Source organism: Ammodytes marinus, assembly GCF_949987685.1.
Source record: "Ammodytes marinus genome assembly, chromosome: 17".
NCBI lineage: Eukaryota > Metazoa > Chordata > Actinopteri > Uranoscopiformes > Ammodytidae > Ammodytes > Ammodytes marinus.
In genome coordinates this window covers 18345150-18369205 of record NC_137221.1, presented here as the reverse complement: position 1 = coordinate 18369205, position 24056 = coordinate 18345150, and the positions used below count along the sequence as shown (strand labels likewise).

General features: G+C 42.6%; 1 protein-coding gene across 2 annotated transcripts; it reads right to left on the bottom strand.

Moving 5' to 3' along the window:
• Window positions 1–2036: 2036 nt before the first annotated feature.
• pals2b (protein associated with LIN7 2, MAGUK p55 family member b) lies at window positions 2037–22782 on the bottom strand. 2 transcript variants are annotated; one of them, XM_080046017.1, is made up of 14 exons: window positions 22660–22782; window positions 16229–16291; window positions 13567–13831; window positions 9765–9865; window positions 8857–9009; window positions 7309–7461; window positions 6838–7065; window positions 5841–5972; window positions 5647–5743; window positions 5205–5273; window positions 4948–5109; window positions 4243–4445; window positions 3980–4108; window positions 2037–3595 (listed from the first exon to the last, which is right to left on the bottom strand). In XM_080046017.1, the coding sequence occupies exons 3-14, from the start codon at window positions 13703–13705 to the stop codon at window positions 3419–3421; spliced, it is 1743 nt and encodes a 580-aa protein (XP_079902143.1). In that variant the 5' UTR covers window positions 13706–13831; window positions 16229–16291; window positions 22660–22782; the 3' UTR covers window positions 2037–3418. The 2 variants fall into 2 exon arrangements, with proteins under 2 accessions (XP_079902143.1, XP_079902144.1); XM_080046018.1 differs by lacking the exon at window positions 13567–13831.
• Between the last annotated feature and the right edge of the window lie 1274 nt (window positions 22783–24056).

Here is a 24056-nt window from a genome sequence, read left to right as displayed (position 1 = left end):
ATCTGCTTACTGTGTCCCTATCCCAACACACACACAAAACCCCCCCTACCCCTTCTCTGCCCTGCACCTTTGTCTTAAACTAGCCTTAGAACTACACCTGAGGTTCCTATTTGGCCTTAAAAAGTTGAACAAATTATGCACTACAATTTCACAGACTAGACAGAGCTTGATTCCCACTCAGATACTTTTTTTCTCCCCCTAAGAGTTTGTGTCGTTGCCATGTTATCTACCTCCTATGAATGTAGGAGCTGTCCTGGAGTTGTAGTTGAGTAGTCGCAAAACTTTTCTTTTTGATTTACGCGCTCATTTAAGAACAACAGACTATCATCTGTAGATTCTTCACTAAAATATAAAATATACTCCCCTATTCATCCATACATAGAGCTGATTCCAGGACACTCCATTTTTGTTTTTCACCCCTTCTCATTGGCCATCTTCATTTTATACGTTGTGCTTTTTGTTGTTGTAAGCCATGGTGGAGAAGCAAAGTGACCAAAGTCTCTGCAAAGGCAGCCCCGCACAGTCGCGTGAATTCAAACCTCCCTTCATTTGTGTCATTTTAAACTCAGTTCTGAGTTTTTTTTTTCTTTCTTTTTTCTATCTCTCTTTTCTTCTTTCCCTTATTTAAACCACGACATGCCAAAACTGAATTTGCTGTCATTCCTGTTCTGGTGAGGGTCTTTATATTGCTCATTTAATTTGTTCACATCCACTGCTAAGCTCCTTGTTCTTGTTGTTGTAAAGTTGTAAGCTTTGATTTCTATTTTACATTTCCTTATTTTATTTTGTTAACAAATTATGCTTACAGAACACAAGATATGCTGTAAACCCTGTTAGGACATAATGTGAATACGTATCACTTAATATAGTTCACTCTTCGGCTTGACTGTAAGTTGCGTTAATTAATAAAAATGTTAAAAAGATTTTCCTATTGTGTGGTGACTTCTGTTTTAATCATTTTAGTAATTTTATGTTTTTAATCATTTAATGATTCATGATTCAACTTGTTTGCACAATAGACATTTTGCCTAGTCATTGCAGAAAAAAAGCACATTTGTTTTCTAACAAACAATGGCTTTGTTAAAGATTCCCAGTAAGTAGGCATGAACAATACCAAGACCCTTAAACAAAAGCAGTTAGCTTTCAGTCAGCCATCATTCTTAAAAAAAAATGTACACCTGGGATTTTTCACTGTGACATTTCAATCAGTTCGTTACAGGTGTAAATCATGTTGTTAAACATTTTGCCCTTATAAATCAGCGCCACCATACAGTATGCTGTAATTGCGATAATCTGTCATAATACATTGGCTCACAATTAAATTTAAAGGGCATGGGGGGGGGGGAGACTCGGCTTGTGCTGCTACATTTAAAGGGATAGTTCAGTATTTTTGAAGGGGGGTTGTAGGAGGCTTTCTTCACAAACTGGGTTGAAAGCGAATTGAAGGGACAGTTCACTGAAACGACACATTTTCCCGTGGTGTGCCTTTTTGGCATTGTTTTAGTAAATGTTCTGTCAGCACACCAACACAACAGGTGTTTTACCTGGTAACAGAAGACACTCAAATAATGGCACATCGTCAGTGTGTTTTTCCTACTGTGACAAGTCAGGATGCCCTCTGTGTGAAAGGTTTATAAGGATTTTCCTCTGGTGCCCAAAGCTCCACGACTTTTTACTAAAGAAATCGTCACAATAAAATAAAAAAAACAGCTTCAGGGTTGCATCTATAATTCTGAATATTTCAACCAAGTTTCAAATATTCTGTTTCAACTAACACAAGCCTAGATTAATTTAAATAATGCCAATCTGACCAAAGAATAACTAAAAAGAACTACGAACTCAACCAAGCATTCAGTAGTAACTTTTCAATATTTCATGCTACAGAACCAACACAGCTACACACAGAAAAAGTAGTCAAGTGAGATTTGATACCCAGCCTTATGTCTATGTGCAAGTTATTCATCTTGGGAGGTTTACATTAAAATAATATATACACAAAAGTTAAAATAGCTACTTTATTTGTGAGGTTTATTTAAGTTTATTTGTCACTGTTGGTAAAAATGTAAAAACAAACCTGTAGACATGACGTTGATGTAGAAAGATTTTTACAGGCAGTGGGGATATTCTCTTACATGTGGCACAGATAAGCCTCGGGATTTTGAAATATATATTTTTCATTCATTGGGTTTTTAAATATAGCTGTGAAGACAGTTTTCAGAATGATTTATAAAATTCTAAGAAACAAGAGCACTGGTTTTACCCTTCGGCTTTGCTATATGCATTAACCTTCCAAAGTACTAATGTGTTAAATTATACATTTTCATTACAGACTGTTGAAATACCAATCAGATTTAACATTTATAAATTTCAAACTTTATTTGGAGTATGATCAGGGCTTTGGCATACTGCAAGGATAAGGACCATAAGGAGGGAGTTGGTTTGTGCCACATTTACATAATAAAACATCAACAAATTGGCTTATGTAGACAACAAAGATGACATTTAATGACAATGCTGATGGTCTCACTCCAGACAGAGACGGCTGGATGACAGGATAATTAAAAAACAAATCAAGAGGACCATGTGTGACGAAAACCACTACATTCTATAAACCACCACTGTTGAAAAACTACTATAGGAAAACAAGACTACAAAATGAACAGAAATGCACAGTGATTGAGCTTGAAAACGTACATTATAAAGTAGTTTCCTTTTATATATTTGTGGTGTTAACAAATGGGCCTTCTAACCTCTTTGTTCATGCCCAGTTGGGCCTGCGTAAGACGCTGATAGGAGAGTTTGGGGCTGGCTACGTAAAAACACTAAGTTGTACGGACATAAAAAATAAAAGACAGCTACACAGGTTGCTCAGACATGGCAAAGACACTGGCGGGTTGTCTTGGACAGTGGCGCTCAGATATCTTCTATTCCATCCCCTTTCCTCGTCTTCACGTTGGAGCGTGGAAGATGGTGACCAGAAATCCTGCGCTGTCCATGAAGAAAAAAACTTAAACTTGAAATAAAGGGGAAAATACTACAAAATAAAGACGTGTAACTACAACAATAAATTAATGCAAAAATATGGCCCAGGTGATGTGACCAGATTTTTTTTTTGTGTTTCATTCTCACAATGAATTCCACATTGAATAGAAAGATCTTTCATAAAAAGTTATAAAATAAATAAGCACTCTTTCCCTTTGAGTTCTGAGTAGTAAAAAAAAGTTGCACGGCGTGCAGGCCCGAGAGGAGAATGAGCTATTTGAGGAGTATTCATTTAGTTTTATCATTATTTAGCATCACTGCCCCCCCCCTTTCTCCTCTTCTTTGGCCTTTGTGGTCAGAAACACACACACACACACAAACATGCTGTGGGTCCTGCTCAGAGTGGTTCGGTGGGAGCACAGTAGCTGCCTGGTCCTCAGTACACCCAGTTGACCGGCACCCACTGGGTCTCACTGCACAGTTTGTCCACATTGGCCTGTAACGTCTCAAAGGCCTTGTCCAGGTTGTCGTTGGTGATGGTCAGGTCAAAGTAGTGGCTGTACGCCCTCTGGATGCGGGCGCTCTCATCCACCGTCTTCCTCAGGTCGACGTCCTGCACACGCACAAAGGACAGGTGAGTCATAGACACCAGAAACCCTCCACACACATCTCAGACTAGTTGTCTCAAGAGTTTAATGTGCCACTGCGACTTTGAATCAAAAGGAACGTTTTGGATGTCTGATCATTGCTCAATAACTGTACTTAAGGCCAGACCCTGCAGGCACGCCATTTAATTAATAGTTTGGGCTTCCATAACAAGTCTTCTTTCATACTGATAAGAGGTTTTTATTTAACTAAACTTTGTCTGTTTGTGTCTGTGATATTTCTCAACAATCTTATTCATAAAAGGTATTCATGTCTGATTGTCTTTTTCTGTCGGTTCAGAGTGGGTAGCGTAATCACGTCATAGTGAGTGAGTGAGTGAGTGAGCACCCACCGTGAGCTGCTTGGTGGTGATGCCTGCGTCCACCACTGCTTTGTGCATGCCCTTGAGAGTCTCAAAATCCGGCGCTGCGATGAACACCACGTATGGCATGAACTCCGCTGTCTTCAGAACTTTCAGAGCCTGAGGAGGGGAGACAGGGATAGGTGACGTTAACAGCCATCATTCATTGCATTTCCCTTCTCTGTAATCCACCCTACTAATGCAGCCAAAGACCCTCAACACTGAGATATGTACCACTCCACATCTGGTCTTACCTGTGGGTTTACATCCAGGATACAGGTGCGTCCTGTGGTCACCACCTCATGTATGGACTCTATCTTGGTGCCATACAGGTTCCCATCATACTCTCCGTGCTCCAGGAAGCGCCCGGCCTTCACGTCGTGCTCCATCTCTGTCCTGGTTGTGAAGTGGTAGGAGTTGCCGTCCAGCTCTTCATCGCGTGGTCTCCGGGAAGTGTCTTTAACAAAACAAATCAGTTAAATCTCCGATCGCCATTTCTAATTGTTTTGTGTTGGGTGTGTACAGGCCTGTCCACACAAATGTCTGTGCCCCTTTACTATTTTTTGTTACTCCTATCAATGCCTGTACATGCGCTTATCGAACATAAACACAGACATATATTTGGAGAGAGAAAGGGGGTCTCAATTTTATATGTGAAGCATTTACACACATTTACACATTAAAAGCATATTGAGCGCTTGTTTGGTTGAGTATTTCAAGATTGCCGGAAAGTTTACTAGGTAAAAAAAAGAATTGTTCTTTTCAGATGAAAAAGGATGTGTTTCACTCAAGTTACAATAAATAAATTGTTATAATACGTTATAGTGAGTGTTTTGGTTCAAAATAAAGATTAGCTTAGTTAGGTTATTGGCTCCCCCATAGTGGCTGGGTCTTAGGAAGTTTTCCCACTATCTCTGGGTGTGTAACAGAATGTAGAACTATCAGGCAACACGACATACATGGCATGGTGGTGCCAAAGAGCGTGGGTTGGAGGACCATCAGTCGGTTCTTCAGGCTGCGTCTGCCCACGCCCTGAGCACCAATCAGAACCAGCGTCTTCCTCTGGAACGGTGGCACCTTGGCCACTTCTTCATAGATCTGCAGCTCATGTCTGTCAAAATCTGTTTAAACCGTTTAAAAACACACAGGAACACGTTTTAACCGATGAAAGAACATTTGGTTAGACACAAATCAACAGAATGAAAAGTCTTCTGACCTGCATTCTTGGCTGTCAGGTACATCATCTTCTTCTTCTTTTTCCCAGCAATGGTTCCACAAAGGATCCCTAGAAAAAGAGACAACTTTTTCTTTTTTTTTGCAATTGCATGTCTGTGGTGTTTATACAGCATTTGTCCAGAAGAGGGCAGGCTTGGACCACACTTTTTACACATTGGAAACAGTGAAGTCTTCTTGCTGTAAATCAATTTTTAGTGGTAAAAGCAAGAGAAATAAAAGTCCTGACAACAGACTTTGGACCATTTAAAAGTTGTAGCTCTAATCAAAGCACCATTCATTTATTCTTGTACATGATTACTGACTATTTATTGTTGAAGTATGTTTTGTTTGTATGTGCCTGACCAAAAATGAAGTTCATTGAATGGAATTAACAGTGTTTAATCCAAAGGTCACATGAGAAAAGCACACACTGTCTGACATACCTGATCCATCAAGGTCTCGAGGGACGAAAGCTTTCCTCTTCTCTTCCAAGAACTGACTGGGTATCAGTCCCGTAGCCCCGCCGACCAGTTGGCATGCCTGGGCACAGATTAATGATCAGTCCATTTTATCTCCCTCCCTGTGACGGTCAATGATTGAAAATCGAAAAGGTAATAAACTTAACATGGAAGCTCACCTGCCACCAGTTGGGATCCTCTCTGTTGACAATCTGAAGAATGTCACCTCTGTTGAAGGTCATGCCGGCCTCTCGACATGGAATCAGGTTGTCATTGGCCGGGTTATAGTCAAAATATGGCCGCACGTACACCTGTGATATGCATAATTTTGAGTCTTTGCAAGAGGTCATTCATTTTATTTGGGAGGGGGCGGGGGGGTTTGTGGGCATATAGAAATCAGGAAAACAACGAGATTCAAGCTCAGGCTGCTGCCTCACACACTGACACAGTTAACATGGGCTCATTCACACCCATAATGTCACCCGTCCCGCACTGCATTGGGCAAAGCTGTTTCCCGCTGCGCTCCAACAGTAGAGGCTGTTGCCAGAAAGGGTAAGTGCTCTGGCCACGGTATTAGATTAAACCAGCAGTCAGAGGAAGCAGTGAAACCAGCCAGTAAAATACACTGTGTGCAGCGCGCCATGAGCCACAGAGCAGGATGTCATTTTGCATAATGTCTCATTCAGTTTTTACTGCTGTTCTTTTCCATTTAATCCCAATAGGCATTTCTGAGCAAGTTTATGTATTATTTGTTCAGGATGCAAAAAAATGTCTCCAGGTTTTCTCTTTGTTTGTTTTATTATTACGCGGGAGCCAGAACTGGTCGAATAATTTATGCTTCACGCTTGAGGGAAAATATCTATACATATCATAAATGAATGTACATCCCATTTTAGCGGGAGCATGGGGATTACAGGAAGCGAGTGTGTGCGAGTGTGTGAGTGTGTGTGTGTGTGTGTGTGTGTGTGTGTGTGTGTGTTTGGAGTGTGTGCAAAGAGACAGAAACAGCTAGTGTGACCTAGATAGCACGTGGAGTGTTATTAATAGGGCTCCCAGGGTTCACATTTGTGCGCAGGGCATTGTGGGAGGGCCTCGGTAGATAGATCAACCAGCCCAGAGTGCAACATCTGCCCAACATCTGCCCCATATGGCATAGTGTGGTGCAGTGTGTTTTACCTGCGGAGGTGCGGGAGCGTCCCGATAGCTGGGGAGTATTTTCAGCGTGATCCCGCCACTGCAGTCCTTGAGCATCTCCTGAAGCTCGGTGGGGTTGTTGCCCACATCTTTCCCGTTCACTTCCTTGATGATGTCGCCCACGTGTAGCAGACCCTGCCTGTCAATCATACCGCCGTGCAGGATTCTCGCAATGACCAGGTCTTCTTTCTCCACGCGAAAAGTCACTCCCTAAGAGTAAGGGGAGAGACGTTTGTTTGTTTGTAGCAGCAGGTGCACACGCAACTCTCTTTCACTGCCCTTCACCCACAATCTTCCTGTTCTTCTGACATCTACTCACACAATGAATGATTCACTTGGTTGTGTGTGTGTGTACTCAACCATCCCCCTCGAGAAACACACACACACACGCACACGCGCACACACACACACACACACACACACACACACACACACACGTCTTTCTCTGCTCACCAGCGGCTCTCCGGCCTTCTTTCGGATGCCGATCATGCGCACGGCGTCGGCCTGCATCAGAGCGCTGTTCACCGCCGCGTCATTGGTCATCTCAGTCGGGGGCGGGACTTCGTAGCACTTAGAGGCAACCATGTCGTGTGCCTCCAAAAGGGACTGAAAGACAAGAGAGGGAGGACAAAGTGAGAAGGAGGGAGAGGTGGCTATTACAGAGAGATGTCAACTCCAGTCGTCTTCCAACATGAGAAAACTGAAAAGTTAACACCCAATTAAACACTGTACTAGGAAGTCCAGGATGTACCTAAAAAAAACTAATCATCTAATGTTTCAAATCCCAAATATGGATTACCAGCAAAATATAAGCAGTTAATTCTTTGGTTGCCTTGACTCTGATCCACGCCTATTTTTGTGAGATGCGAGCAGCACTAAATAAAAAATATCTTTCCAACGATTAGACAAATTGATGAAAGAAAACAACTTTGTAAACACATAGTAAATATATGATGTAATATTAGTTTCCCTCTCTCCCTCTCTCTCTCTTCTCGTCCCAGCTTGCCTCTCTCCCTGCCTGTGTGTCTCTCTCTCTCTCTCTCAGTAGGTCAAAAGGGTCTTATCCTTTCAGCTTACAGCACAAAGGGCCCTGATTGGTGCAGAGGCTTTGCCGGGCTCAGAAGTCTAACTCCTATTGGTCTAGTCTGTGTAAAGCCCCTGGTAGGTGCACGGATAAAGGTTAATATTCTACTGATGCATGAGAATGGGATCCAAAAACACCATCTCTACGCTACTGTAACTACAGTCAAAACATTTCAACATTACGTACGAGTTTAATGCTCACTGTTCATACACTGTGCGTATGATAACTATGCATTTTTTATTGAAAAAATATAACCCTCATTTATAAAGTTAATCTTATAGAGAAACAGGGACTCATTCTCAAGAGAGACATGTTGATAAAGACTTATCTCTCGATTACATGTGCATACAGAGACAAATTACAGTATTCATGTGTACACAATTGATTTTGCTTCATCATTTGAAAAGCAATTCTGCTGTGCTGAATACCCCTATTTATAAAGACAATCAGTGGTGTAGAAAGATACATTAGGCAAGGCAAGGCAAGTGTATTTATATAGCACAATTCAGACACAAGGCCATTCAAAGTGCTTTACAGGGGCATAAAATACATCATGATTAGACATTAGAAATTACATTGTAAAAGATAGTAAAAACAAAACAAAAAAAAATCAAGATCAGCCTACATTAGACATCATGCAGGCCGATCACATCCGTGTCTGTTCGGACTGAACACTCTTTCCCCAAATTGGAGTGTAGATGAGAGTTGGCCAATTAAATACCAGTTGACACAATACTCAAGTTTTCAAGTAGACTCTTTGTGTGGCCGAGACACTTAAATAGTTTAATCTATTTTAACCAACTAACATTTTTCCACTCGATTAATGTGTCCCACAGTGACGCCAAGGCAGAAACCATGTCTGTTTTAACCTTTTCATGTGTGTGTGTGTATACAAGAGGAGTGTTTGTTTCGCTCACCTGGAAGTGGGGCTCTTTGAGGATCCGGGACAGTTCTGCCGCGCTGTCGTCTTTAACATCGAGTCCGCTGATGTCGCCCAGGATCTCAGTCACCAGCTCCATGTTGTTGTCCTGCACTGCCTCCAGCTTGACTTCCTCCAGATGTTCATGGGCCTGGGGGGGGGGGGGGGGGGGCAGACAGAGAGAAGCTGATGGGATCTGAATAGGTGCTCCCTTATGACTCTGTGTGTTACGTTAATATTTAATTGGATTGTGCGGATGAATGCATGAAAAGTGACTCTCGCTGTGTAAAAGTGATTGCTGACATGATATTAGAAGCAAGCTGTCTGCATCACGACACAATGTTCAAAGTTAAAAGGAGTATTTGTTTATGTGTACAGTCATCTGTCACCTCTACAGGTCCAGCTGTGTGAGGCGATTGGATGGCAGAAAATGACATCTCTGGCTTCATCCAACATCTAGATTTTTTTTTAAAAGAGATATTCCCAAATGATCATATTTATTCAAAAAAGTCTGTACAAAATTGTAATACCAAAAATAGTTGTATTAATGTAAGTAATCAACTGGCAAAGTCGTATGATGATATCTATAAGTTTTTAAAAAATTACCCTGTTCACCTACAGCTTAACTGCACACTAGACATCAGTGAAGCAGTGTTGTGTGGTGGAGCAAATAGCTTATATGCAGGGGGCGTTGAACTACATGCACTGTCAGATTTTTTTTAAAGCTGAATTGCTGACCGTATGTCTGCATTTGTACAATTCCTCTGTGTGCAGTTGCACTGTGTGTTAGTCCAAGCCTTACCAATACTTCAGGACCTCAACCACAGCAGCAAGCAAAGCACGAGTGAGAGTGAGAGTGCGTGCCGTGCGTGTGTATGTGTGTGCTACCGTAGCCGGGGAGCGTACATTGGGACTTTCCATGATGCCACGCAGGAAGAGCAGGTCAATGTCTTTGGCACCCGAGGAGGTGGGAGGCTCATTCGAGTTTTCCAACACCTGCTGCATGGCTGGACGGATAGGGGCGAGAGACAAAGATGCAGACATAGACAGACAGAGAGAGAGAGAGAGAGATAAGAAGAGTTAGCCAGGCGTGAAAGTCATTGAAAGTAAAAACATGCACACAGCAGGGTTGAAGGATCAGCATGTGAGATTTAGAGCAGGACACACTGAATGTTAGTACCAGCCTCTTATTTTCACGTTGCAGTTATTGCAAAAGTGGGCCAAAATGCTTCCAATTAAAAAGGTGGAGTTAGCGATTCCGATTTTTTTTTGTCAAAATCAGTGAATATCTCTTCATGATCCGCTACTTGTCTATACTTTGTGTGCGCTAAAAAAAGCATGTTACGGTGGGCTCCTTTGTTTACATACCCTTTGTTTACATACCGGTTTACAGAGTTTACGCGGTGTAATAACACTGGATTTTTTATCCCCCAGCGCACACCCAGTACCTACAGATAAAGCAGGAGATACTCGCTGATTTTGACACAAAGTGATGTGTCAACAAGCCTGCGCCAGAATCACTGACTCCACCTTTAAAAGACACATCATTTAGATATAATCAGGCATGTTTGCAGGCCATTCACTGTCTTAATACAGAGTTCTGCATAACAGTTGGGGAACCAGAAAATATAAACTAAAGTTCCAACTACTACATACCATTTGTATATTATGCTGAGGGATGAAAAACTCTAGGATTTCACAGTTTCTCAGTTGTTAGATAGAGTCTTAACAAATAAACCCTGTTGAGTATTTTGTTCTGGGCACACAAACAGAGAGAGGAAGAGAGAGAGGTGTGTAGTAGGTATCAGCCAGCCAAAGCTCCAATGCCAGGGTCTCAAAGCGCATGTAAGCTTAGTTAAGACACTTTAAGTCCTGAGAACGTGTGTGTGAGTGTGTATTTATCTGTCATTATACACTTTTGTGGGTAGCAAAAATGTTCAGTCATCACTTCATAACAGTGGATTCAGTCTATGATTTCTCTGTTTTGCTCTACTTACCTGTTATCTTTAACCTTGACTCACTTTTCTGTCATAGAGTCAAGTCGTACAAGTCACACTTAATTGCTGCCTTTGAAAATGCAAATGACGAAATATTGCTGCGGTGTGCACTGTTGCAGAGTGTTCACATTAAATTCACATTAATGTAGTTTTCCCATATTTTACATGTGAAATGTATGATCAACACGTCTCTCAAGTGAAAATATGAAACACTTGCTTCTTTTGTAAGGGTTGGCTGGTATTTTTCATCTAAAAACAAAAGTGTTTCTGTATTTTCGCTGAGAGTCTCGTTTCAAATACTACTTTTTCTGCTTTGCAACACAAATATGTTCCCATCAGTCAAACTAGAGCCCGGGAGTAGTAGTTCAATTATCATTTATTATTCATGCATCTTATATACAAAAAGTCACATATCCGCATGATTAAGAAGGAAGAGAGAAATAATAGTGAAAATACTTTTCATCTCACAACGGGGTGGAGGCCTCACTGTGGTTTGATAACCAAAGACCACAGACAGGCTGCATAAACATCAGGCTCCATGCAAAGGAAAAACCTTAAATATTTATGATCCTATTAAAGAAGGACAAATAAATAGGGAAGGGAGGTTCAAAAATGCACTACAGACTATTAAAACCTGTATGTCCATAAAGCAATAGATTCACTATATGACAATAACAATCTAAAACTCAATTCAATTCAAAACTCAACCCTATATACTGTATATTAGGCACACTTAAGATTGTTGTTAACACATCCACACACACACTACCGAGTGCCAACACATAAGGAAGCATTAAACCACCACCTTGATTGCACTACACTCACACCTACAATTAATCATGGTTCGACCTCCTGAAATCAACAGGGGCTCCTAAAACGTGTAAGGCTGTCCTGTTTTGTCAAAGAAAGAAAGAGCGTTTAAACTGACCTAAATACACTTGAACACATCAGACTACGAAACCTCAGAAATACGCTGACACAAACACACAAAGCTCGATCCACCCAAACAGCCCAATTTCTGTTCTCTCCATGTTGACCTTTAAACTTTAGGTCAGCTCAGTGTGTCACTGTGTCTTCGACCACTGGAATGTTTGCTCAGCCCACTTTGCTACGTGTACTTGTACATTACTCATCCTAACAAGCTTGCCCAAGATGTTTTTCTATCCAGTGAGAGATTGGAGATGGACTTAAGCCTCCTAACTAAAGTCTATATAATCCCCATGAAATATGGCATGGAGATACAACCACCTACCTACTATACAAGCCTCATGCTAAGCCGTGACCATAGGCCTGGACTGAAGAAGTTGTAAAACGCTAAGAGATTGCAGCAATGGACGGTTAAAGTGGAGTGTTGGTTTTCAAGGAGGTTCATTCATCCACATAATGAATCATCCGGTTAACTTGTTCTTAATTCCTCCCTCTGTGGCACTCTGGTTTGTCTAACCATCGCCTCTGTCCATGTAGACCTAGCAGCACTGTGTGTGTGCGGTGAATGCCAATGCACACACACAGACAATGAGTCCCTGCTTAATAATTCCTTACTCTGTTTCTCAAGGAATGAAACACAAATCCCAGGAGAACAGACATGGCAACATCTATTGAGGGGTTATCATTGTTGTTTGAGCTCCCAAGATGGACACAAGTATAACAATGCATCTTTTTCAGGTAGCCTACAGGTTATCAACTGAACTACCGCCAGGTGAAATGGGCAACTCTCACAGCAAGCAGTGAGTCCCACCAGAAGTTGCTAGGATGTACGGGGCAATATTGTAAAATAAAATAAAATATTATAAAATACAAATTACATTTTCGTTGGAATAAAAAGCTATATATTGAGCCAGCAGTAAAACCTGGACACTACGCTACCTGTTGCAATAGAGAGTGTGTGAAAAACTAGCTGATAAGCAAAGGAGTCGAAACAGTAGGCCTAAGCTAAAAGTAATAGAAAAACATTCCAAATAGTTATTTAATAGATAAATGGTTGACTGAAAGTAATGCATACATGGTATAAAACAGCTAGGATTGAAAAAAGTAATGAATAAACTCTACATAGCTAGAAAAAAGGAATGGATAAACAGTTACAATAGCTAGCTAAAACCTTTTAGCCATCCATTATTTTAGTTGCTTACCTTATTATCCATTTAACATTAACAATCTTGGTTAACTGTTAGCCAACACTTTTTAGCTAACAGTTAACCAAGATTGTTGATAAGGTAAGTAACTAAATTAATTGTTAGTTTAACACCAGTTTAAATAAATAAAAGTAACAGATAGGCCAACTTAGTCGACAGGTTTTAATAGTAAGCTTAAAGTATTTGAAAGTCATGGATAAATGCTATGAATGTTGAGCTAAAACAACAAATGTAGGCTACAAATGAAAACCTGAATGAGCCAACCGTAACATTAAGAATTATTTGAAAATATTATTGTTTTAAATTAACACTTTGGTTGATGCTTAGGTTTGTTCATCTGACGGGGCTGTGGGGATAGCCTACATCAGACAATTAAGGGTGGGAACCAGTGCTCTTAATGATGGTCAGATCACCTTCATTTAAAGATAACTAGAAAACCTGACAACCATGTCACTTTGTAAGAGTTACCCGACAAACAACTCTCACTTCAGATTCATCTTTTTATTTGACAAAACCCATCCCATCAATCCCTCTGTCTCGAATAACAATTTAAAAATCAAAAGACTACCCTTTCCTCACCTCCAGAAGTATCTGGTCCCTGGGTGGACTGCACGGCCGGGGGCCCCTCCACAGCAGGCTGTCCCGGGGGCGTCCTCTCCACCTCCTCCTCCTCTTCCCGTACCCCATTGGGACAGGCATCCTCCATAGCTGTGACCATCGCCAAGCCCTCCTTCTTCCTCCCTGCAGCCACAAGTATGCTACGGCTAACCACTAGTTCAACCACCAGTAGTTCTGCAACTATGTCTTCTGTCCTCCAATCGTCTTGTCTGGCACTGGTGACCCGCTAAACTCCCAAAAACACAGAGAGACAGAGTGTAGAGTAGAGAGGAGTGGAGTGGAGAAAGAGAGAGATAGGTAGGGGGGGTTGCGGACAGAGTATGAGAGACAGAAAGAGCGACAATAGAGTGGAATTAGGATCAGGGGATATTAAGAGAGGAGGGATAGAGGAGTGGAGAGCAGGGAAATGGGAAATAGTGGAGAGGCTGATAAGTGAAGATAAGTTTAAAAGGACAGGCATGAGAAGAGACAGAGAGGAGGTGAAAATCTGGATTGCACACACAGATGTGGACATGCGTTCAATGCTTGTCCATCCCTTCTCTCCACTCTGGCTTTAATACCTACCCTTCCTAACCAACACTCCCCCCCCCCCCCCCTTTGATAACACACACACACGTAATCCCGCAATCCCTCCTGCTGTTGAGGGCTAGCTTGAGTACCCGTCCTCTCGTTTCCCAAACCCCAACCAAAGTGAGTTGCCCCACATGTCTAGACAGAGACGTACACTCACACACACACGTACACACACACACACACAGCTTGAAGGTGTCATTATGTAAGAAATCTTACATAAGTGTTACTGAAGGGGGCCTGACCCTGCATTCCTATCCTTTCCCCTCCATCTTTCTCTCATTCACCCCTGCTCAATGTTTGGAGGCCCCGCAGCAGCGATGTTGAGAAACTCTCAGCGTGAGCAGATTGTGCTTGTACGTATTCCCTCAGCGGTCGTCCACCTCCCTAAAGCAGCTTGTGTCAGCCTAATGGGACCTTTTTCTCTCTCTCCTTTTTCCCCCCTTTCTCCTTAAATCAATGTGCCCTCACCTCCTTACTTATCTCTAAATCAGTAGACTTTAAGTGCTGAGTGGATTATGCAGTTTTTTTTGGGGGGGGGGGGGGGGGCTGCTAGTTAAACTGCCCTGCACCCGAGCTTAAATACTGTTGAGCAAGCTACTTGGTGCAATGATTTTTTTAAATAAATATTCTCCTCTCAGTGCATGCAAATATAACCATCTCAGTTCACTGTGTAGTACAGCAGAAGCTGATTGGACTGTCTGACTGTTAAGTTCAGTGGGAATTTGATCCTAAAGCAAAATAGTGGAGAAACTAAAAATTGGCCTGAGGATGGTGACGGATGAAAAGTCCAAGAAACCCTTGATTTTCTCCAATTCATCCGGTGCGGAACATGAATATCGTATACTGTTTATCAAATATCAAATCTTCTGCTCCGCAAAGACCAACACTGGCATCCCTGTGCCGCCAGTATAGCTCAAAATCAAGATGCCACTGAAAACATGAGAGTTCTAGCTACAGTATAACATTACACAACCCAAATGCAAAAGTTAATCAGATATCTTTTGGTTTTCTTTCTCGTATCTGTTCATATTTCAAGGCTGTCAGCATGCAGAGTAAAGGCTATAGAGGCAGCCAGTATCACAGTCATCTAAAACAGGCTCCTCCCCTTTCAGCATCCATCAAGCCTGTCCCACAGCTGTGCAGGAAGCAGATCTGCGGGCTTTAATCTGCCCTGCCCTGCCCTGCCCCTCCCTTCACCCCTCCCCCAACCTGGGACATGGGATTTTAATCCGGCCACGAACGTACGGGATTACAGAATCTCTCTCTATCCTTCTCTCACCACGAGCAGCATTCAAAACATCTCTACGTGTTAAACGGTGCCATACGCCACCTGGTTATACCAATGGTCCGCTGATGTACACAAAGCGGTGGCATGCTGAAAATTGCCTGTGATTTAACGGTGGAAGCGCAAGATTGTTCCCTTTGGACATACAGTGTTAAAATATATTTTTGTCAGTAGAAAAATTAAGATGAATGGCCCACCGAACTCAATGCAGTCCAGTTTGTTGAACACGCGCATGTGCGCACCCACACACACACAAATTGTTTGATTATTCATCAAAAAGCCAATATATGTAGGTAAAGAGCCCTGTGGTAAGAGGAGGCTGTATTAGTCAGAATGCTGTACATCTGATAGAGTGGAATAGTTATCAGCATGTTGATACATTTAAAGATAAAAATGATACATTCACCTTCACTAAGATAAATATAATAGTAACCAACAATGGCCAATTATGTTATAACTGTGCTTTCTTTTAGGCAAGTAAGTAAATATAAGCATACTAGTCCGTCCGTCGAGTAATAAGCAAAAGTATTATCAAACGTGTAATCCACTAGGAAATGTAAGCACACATGGAAAACCCAGCTGTTTCCGTACTTCAATGAGAGCAAGTTTTTTTTTTAAGAACAGTGACCAGCACAACCTTTCTTCAAAGACTGGCAGGCCTCCCACCACACCCACAATATCGTGTTATGATGTAAGAAAACATTTCCACTAGCGTGTCCAGCATGTTCCTACTGAGGAAAAAGGCGGGGAGGAAGTTGTGTTTACCTGTGCCAGTCGGTGTAGTCCAACCCCAGTCCTATTGGCCACTCATCAGTCAACTGTGAAGACCTAGAGAGGGAGAGACAGAGAGGAAAGACACACGTTTGAATGTTTGAGACTTGTCCTCGACATTCAGTCCAGCTGGCGTTTCAGCACGCCAGTGGTCCTCTTTCCTCACACACACACTTCAGATATGTACTCGTGCTCATTGTAGTCATCTGGTTGCATGTGAGGCTCACATGCAACTAGATGACCTAGGACTACTCCCCTTCTGCTTCATCTGTCTATGTCAAAGATAAAGAGTCTTGTCTGCACTCTAAGGACGTTGTTCGCTCGGAGCGATCTTTAGTCATCCAAGACAATTCATATTCTTCAGCTATTCAAGGACGCCTGCATCATCAGGCGCACAGTTCTGCCAGCCTAGTAAATGGCCCCTATCCTCGGAAAGTAATGACAAAGCAGTATGAAATCATTCCCATAAAGACTCTCCTCTCACTTTCACTTGCATACTAAAAACACATCCAAAGCCATCTTCTATATGTGTGTCATCATGTAGAACTAGACCTGTGTATTGAAGGATTAATATTATTAGCTGTCTGATACTGGCTTATCAAAGAGATAACTTCATTGTTGTCCTTGCTGGCAATATCAAAAAGCAGATGCTGTACACAATGCCAAATACTTAAAGAGACCTGCAATGTCTGGCAGCGCTAAACTCATTCATGCTGCTCTGAATAGCCATTGTGAGATGCCGGCAAAAAAAAAACTAGTTGGTGTGATTACAAATTATGCCTGAAATCACCCACAAAACAATAGATTATCATTCTATCATGCTTCATTTTCTCTTTGCCAGAGGCATGGAAGGATAGTGCTGTGGCTGGAACGATTGAACTATAAAAATCACAGGTTCTACCCGCTCACTCACTTGCAAATGAGTGTGTAAAAACATTTGCCAGATGTCATAAAATTCGGAACATTATATATTTTGTATTCTCTCTCCTGGACAAACTCCCCCATCTCAGGTCACACTGTCCACTTAACTTTTGGCCTTAAGCTCCTCTCTCTAGTCTGGTTCATACAAACCCAGTCTTCACTGGAAACAATTTCGTATGTGCCAAAATATTTACAAGGTGATTACAACGCAGTCCACAAACTTTACGGGTTCGCTATTATTCCTTTTTGCTGTACTACTGGGTCTTTTCACTCATCACGCTTGAGCTAATTGCTCCTTTATTGTGTGACAGGAAGAGAGAGGAAGGGGTCGATTCATTACACAACACAGATTACAATCAAGCCCGGCACGCTCATTGGAAGTGAAAGATATCCCTTGGAAGAATGTTAATAGAGGCAATGCCACCACAGCAGTTCCTGGCCAAGCTCTTCACACCAGGGAGCAGGAGCCGGGTCAATCGAAGGTCCGAACAGGGAGGGGAGGGGCACATTTGAGGCAGAAATAATTTGGGAAGGGTCACAATTTGATTTTAAAGGAATGTACTGAGTGACCAAGGAGAGGAAAAAGAGGAGAATCCTTGATGATTAGATGGAGCAGTGAGAAAAAGCTTATCAGGTCCTGGATGGATGTGAAGAGGAGCAGCACGGATGAGAAAAAGGTTTTGGTGGGAGGGGTAGTCTGATACAAAAACCTTTTGTGATCCATTTCACTGTCTCTAGAAGCTCCAGGGTAACTGTGGTTTATCTCTTGATAGTTGCACTAAATGAAAATCTTGCCGTTTCTGAATGCCTTTGAATGCTTTCTGAGAATTTGTTTGGCATAGACTAGATGTGGAGAGTTTGAGTCTGCCCTTATTCGTCAGGTCAATTCAGGGACTGGGAACTGGGTCACAACATGCAATTATCTTTTTTTTTAACCAACCAGGTCGATTCTTCTATCATTGATTTTGAACTCTGAGCATGCATCGTACTAGGGACTCCCCTGGTGTCCTTTCGTCACCATTACTGTCCGCTCCTCTATCCTGTGATTGGGACAGAAGGAAAAATCCCAGGAAGTGGTCACTTGCCATCCCTGGATGCAATTGGCTGGTGGGTATAAGTGCGAGTCAACAAAGCCCTCTGGTTGCCAAGCACTTAGATGATGGACAGCACACGGAAGGGGGATTATGGAGGGATCAGAGGTTTGTTTTTGTCCAAAACATCTAGCAACCCCTCCCCCCTCTTTTTATTTATTTTTATACTTTCTTTTAACTGTTTATTTGTGTTTCTAACTTTATTTAGTCGATGCTTGTTTTTTGATTTTCCATGTATATTTCTACACATTTTTGATTGAAAGCCTTTTTTTAATTATTGTTATTTTTCATTATTTTATTTTTTTATGATGTATTTTGATTTCATTTGAACTCAGAGACAGTTTTTCCTTGTGTTTGTTCTTGTTGTCCTTGAAATGAAAAATCCAATAAATAAATGCGGGAAAAAAAAACATCATCTATCACAAACTCTCACTCTACCTCCGACTAATACTAGGCATCTCAACGAGTGCATTTTGCGAAATGATAGTCTCCAATTGGAGCACGATGCTATATCCCTCCAACTGTGAAAAACAAATTCACTGACAGAGTGGCATCCATCCTGAAGAAACCATGCAGTCCATGTCCATATATTCTTTTCACCTCTATTCTGTGTCTGACAAAAACGTTATTTTTTCGCTATGGGCAGTTGTCACTTTCAATTCTTTTCAGTCACTTGAGAATCACAAAAGAGGCCGGTGAACTCTGTCCAGATGTCACGTCACTGGCTGACCCCAGGGTTGGCAAAGAGCAATTAGCGAACTCTTTGGAGCCCTGAGCTGCAGCAGCACTACCACTGTACACCAGTAGGATAGTGAGTGCTTGAGGCTGGGGCACAAGGACACAGCAGTGTGTATTTGTGGACATCATGTGTTTGTAGCTCATACAACCAACCACCCAGAGCCAAGCCTGTCGTCTCGTGCCTCGCACCCATCACCCTCTGCCTCCAGAGAAACCCTATGTAGGTCACTCCATGTGTTAACACAGCCGCTCAATAAGAGGATTACAACTGCTACCCCCAAGATGGCCATCTTAGCAGATCAATATCTGGCGAATATTGACAGTAACCAAACATGTTTTTTTATCGCTTGCTGCTGATGCTGCAGTCTGTGGAAAGTCGATGGAATCAGCTCAAATCTTTCTGCTGATTCATGCATGTCACCTCTTCACCTGCCACTGGCAATGTAGATAAACACAGTTTAAAAAGCGGAGTCAGCCATTCTTGAAAACGCCTGTTCACTTTGAGTCAAATTAAGCGAATATCTCCTTGTGATCCACTACCTGTCCATACTATGTGCACTAAATAGAAATCCAGTGTAATGCACAGCCTATGCTCTGTAAACTGGCATGTTGCTAGCTACAGTGGGCCTGCTTTGTTTATATATCCTTGGTTGACATACCCGTTTACAGAGCCTAGGCTGTGTATGAACACAGATGGGGGTCTTTTTTTCAGCTCACACTCAAAGTACGGACAGGTAGCAGATCATGAGATATTCACTGATTTTGACAAAAAGTGATTTTCACAACGAATATTTGTCGGAATCGCTGACTCCACCTTTAACAGAAAGATTTCCCCTCATCACCAAAGATGACCTCATATTCTCCCATGGATCCAGTTGGTGGGATATATGTGCTTTGCCACACAGCTTGGTGATATCATTTACACGGCCGCCCACAGCTCGCCAAAAGCCTTCTGCATCGAATGTGCAGTGATAACAAGCACTCTGTGACATAATCTAACCCGCCACATGGCCGGGCCTGCTTCTTCTCAGAGTCTCTTCATTCCCAGCCTCCTGTTTCTGATAATTAGTAATAAGGAAAATGCGGGGTGGGGGATAGGATGGGGGGGGGGAGGGAGGGTGAAGTGATGCAACAGCGCTTCTTGTGACTGCAAAGTTTGAAAATGAGAAAACTGATGTTGTTTGATGTTGGATGCTGAAAACGCGCCGGAAGAGAGAAGCGGTAAGGAAAATAAATAACTCCTAAATTAGCTTACCCAGCGGGTTTGCCCCTTTCACAGTTCATCTCGTCATATTTTTTTTTTAAATTGGCAAGACATTAAAAAGACATACAGTACATCTCCTCCCCAGGGCTACACTGTGGTATTTAAACTAGCTGGAGCAACTCCAGAAGAAATCAATGAGACGTTGTGCTGGTCTATTTACATTATGATCCTGAATAGGACCATTGCAGATGAAGTTTCAGGAGCAGAAATGCTGGTTATCTCACAAGCATGCTTATTTTGTCACCTTTCCCATACTTAAATCAGTGAGTGGAGTCTCATAAGAGGGTTCCTTGTTCAACATTTCTGTCCTTATTTGGTTGATGAAATACAAAGGGCTTTGCTTTTGTGTAAAAACCAAACTGTCATGGATAATTGTATTGTTTATCTGCAGTGGTTTGCCCTTTAAGGCCTCAGTGATGGGTGAAATGTGATGAATCTGCACTGTAGGCTAGAGCAAAAACAAAAAGACATTTGCCTTGTGGCTATTCTTAGGCAAGGTTCCCTCCAAAAGCATGTTTATCTCTGTATAGGTTAGTCTCTCAGTAGTGTACTGTCTGTACAGAGGTGCAATTAACTCATGAAAGCTGTTATAGCATAAGTTATGTGTGAACTGGAGGGAGGTGCAGCCTGGGGAAGGGAGGGTTAATTGTAGGTATGTAAAAGATGACAGCCCTGTGATACTGTTGTTCATAGCCGGGAGGTTTGAGTCATTCCAGTGTGTGTGTGTGTGTGTGGGTGTGTGTGTGTGTGTGTGTGTGTGTGTGTATGTGTGTGTGTGACGTGTGTGTGTTTGTGCGCTTGTTTCTCCATCTCTCTATTGCTCTAGCCCTTCCTTATTTCAGCTCTGCACCACATCTCCCATAGCTGTGTATCAATAATGGAAAAGTAGAAGCTTCTGAGCGTTGGATTTGGTGTTTCATGAATGACTGACTCACTGACAATTCACGTATACACAGCGCGTGCTTAACTTGAAATACATGTCCTAGTCCGCCCTGCCGGCAGGAAGGAATATGCGTAGGAAGGCTGTGAAGACTGACTATCGGCCTTAGTCCTACTTCAGCAGAACAATGAAGGTCATTCCTGGATCCTGACTCAAAAGACCTACTGGACATGCCTGCCCAGAGACCGCAGCTTTACTCTAATGCACTACACTGTCTCTGTCTCTTACCCTTCCTTCTTTTGTTCCTCCTATTAGATTCAACAAATCTGATTAGGGCTTCTTATGAGATTGAAAGGAAGGGAGAAAGACCCATCAACTCTGGTTTATATGCAACCGGATCCATGCTGACCCTCTGTGGTGGTCTATATGGCCCCTCCCAGGAAGGATCCCCAAGTATGTTGCGTATGTGCACGGGCTTCCCCCATCACGTGCCCCAGACTAAACAGCTTATAAACCTTGCCAAGTGAGTGACCCTGTGCTCCAGTGAGCAAGCAAGTCCCAAGACCCATTCAGAGCTGCACAGTGTGTTGCCATATGTAAGTGGATTTATGTTTCAATTAAGTGCTCACATAAAGTGGGCTTGACATCGTGTTGGTGCATTATTGCTAAATGGTGCACTCATACCTCAGTGGAGGACAGAAAATAAAAATCAATAGGAGCGTCTGGCTGCGCCTCCGGTCTGCCAGCCTGTGCCAAGACTCCGCTTCCCTTGTCCGTTTTGATTCAGCATGAGCTCAATGCAAATACATCTTTGCTGATATTTGTTGAAAACTTTTTGCTTCAAAGAAAAGAAAATAAGAGAACATTTTGCACCTGGAGCAGATTACTTTGTATGACTTTATAGTAAAACACATGTATTTTCTCATGCCCAGCACCCTTTGCTGGCAGATGTAGCAGTCTATCATTACTGGACGGTGGCACGTTCCTGCCTCCCCATCCTGTCAGCGATAGAGTATAACCTGCAGCTCTTCCCTCCTTTCTTCCCAACCACGGATCGAAACCACGGTTCCAACGCATGGCCACATCCGTGCGCCATACAGATCCATGCGCTTGAACCATGCGCGCCACATCCGTGCCAAACGCTTGCGCTGTTTTGGCTGACCTACCACTGTACATTTACACTGATCTCGCCACACGTGCGGCCATTTTTTGTTACCCATCCGAGCCATTGTGGCGTGCGCACTCTTACGCTTACAACCCATCTGCCCTATCATTCCTCGTGTAGCCTCTTCGGGAAAAGGGGGAAAGGACGCGTTCGACCTGGCTACAGACGCCCATCGCAAATTGATATCTGTCTGAATAAAGCTAGTCCTCACGGTGGAGCGGGCTCTGTAGGGGACAAACCTCCCCTTCTGTCAAACTCTGCTGCACCTCAAACACGGCATGTGTCTTTGTCTCCCGTTTCAATGCCAGGGAGAGGAGTTGATTCAAAATCTCCGCATCACAAATATCATCAAGAGCCGAGACTTACCTGTGAATAGTGCTTGCGAGTTCGCGGTATTCCACCGACCGTCCCGGTTGGACATTCAGGCCCCCCTCAGCTGTCTGTCCTGGTCCCGCAGCAGACTACCAGAGAACACGACGCCAATCAAATAGACAAACCCCGCCTTCTCTCGTGACGTCACGCGCCAGTGACCATTGGCAGCTGAGGTACAACCCTCGAAGTGAATAAATCCTTGCCTAGTATTTTCTCGCTAGTCTCGCCAATTTGCAGTTTATAGTCCATTCAGATAAATACACTTTAGCATAATGTCAAAGCGCCATTGGCTCTGAAAATAAAAGTAGGCGGGCATTAAAAGATAGGCTAGGACTAGTGCACTAGTTGCTACTTTCATACTCAATGAAGATCAATAATGCCTTCTTTGCAACCATCATAGCCTACAGCTAAAGGTCGAATATTCAGTTTTGACAACAAATAGCCTGCTACCCTAGAGCTATTAGTAGCTTAAGTCCAAAAGTATGCAAATTAGCCTACAATGAGATTTAAGGTTAAAAAGTGTCTTCTCAAAATTCACTCTAGTAGCCTATAAGTCTGTTTGATTTCTCGGTAATATATCAGTAGGCCTATTGAAGTAGGCTAATGTAGCCTATTGATAAGGTGCAACTCATGCTAGAACAAGAGCTTGTTAGCCAAGGTATAGCAATCGCGCAACATCAATTAATGGAATTAAATTTCACATTTAATTAGCCTAATTAATTGGTACTTTTGGGGTCAATAGCTGGGTCCCACAGGGTAAATTGTTTTATAAATCCCTCACCGTAGTGTTCGCAATTATTTCCATCTACTTTCACCCACTCTAGCCTGCTTATAGGCAGGTGTTAGACTACTGTTTTAGTCATGGTTAATTTTTTCAAACTTATGTTTTGATGTCACCAACTGAATACCGATAACTCACTAGGTCTACTTGTGCATGTTTCTTTGGTCCTTCGTTCGGGTTTATCTAATTTCCATTGCAGACCTTTTGTCTGCAGTGCCTCTTAGCTGCTTGATTTGTGCAACGTGGGCTGAGTATATGTCAGGTGGCGGCGGGCTAACAGCTCGTATAATTGCAGTCATGCTCCTGGAAAGGCCATTTTCCCCATCATTTAATTTAGGAAGCCTAGGCGTAGATAGGCTTTTTCTCCCAGTGGCCACCAGAGGGCGCAGTTTGCTGCATAATTAATAACTTGAAATTGACTGATGTTTTCTGGCAATATATCCTATACAGTTTAACTCGGTCATTTATGCGTGTGGCCTAGTTTAATTGCAATTGCTCCATTCTCCAGTGCCATAGAGCTGCATTAGCCACCACAGTCACGGATTTCTGCTTAGAGGCAAAGTGTGGCACAGCAAGTCCAAACGTGATCCTCACATGAGGAAAGAAATCA

Bases quoted from the DNA above. Each gene is read 5' to 3' on its own strand.
- pals2b (XM_080046017.1), bottom strand. From the start codon at position 13,705: ATGGTCACAGCTATGGAGGATGCCTGTCCCAATGGGGTACGGGAAGAG. The intron at 5,973-6,837 runs GTAAAACACACT...TGCATATCACAG, and splicing joins ACGCTCCCGCACCTCCGCAG to GTGTACGTGCGGCCATATTT. The intron at 3,596-3,979 runs GTGGGTGCTCAC...GTGCGTGTGCAG, and splicing joins TCACCACCAAGCAGCTCACG to GACGTCGACCTGAGGAAGAC.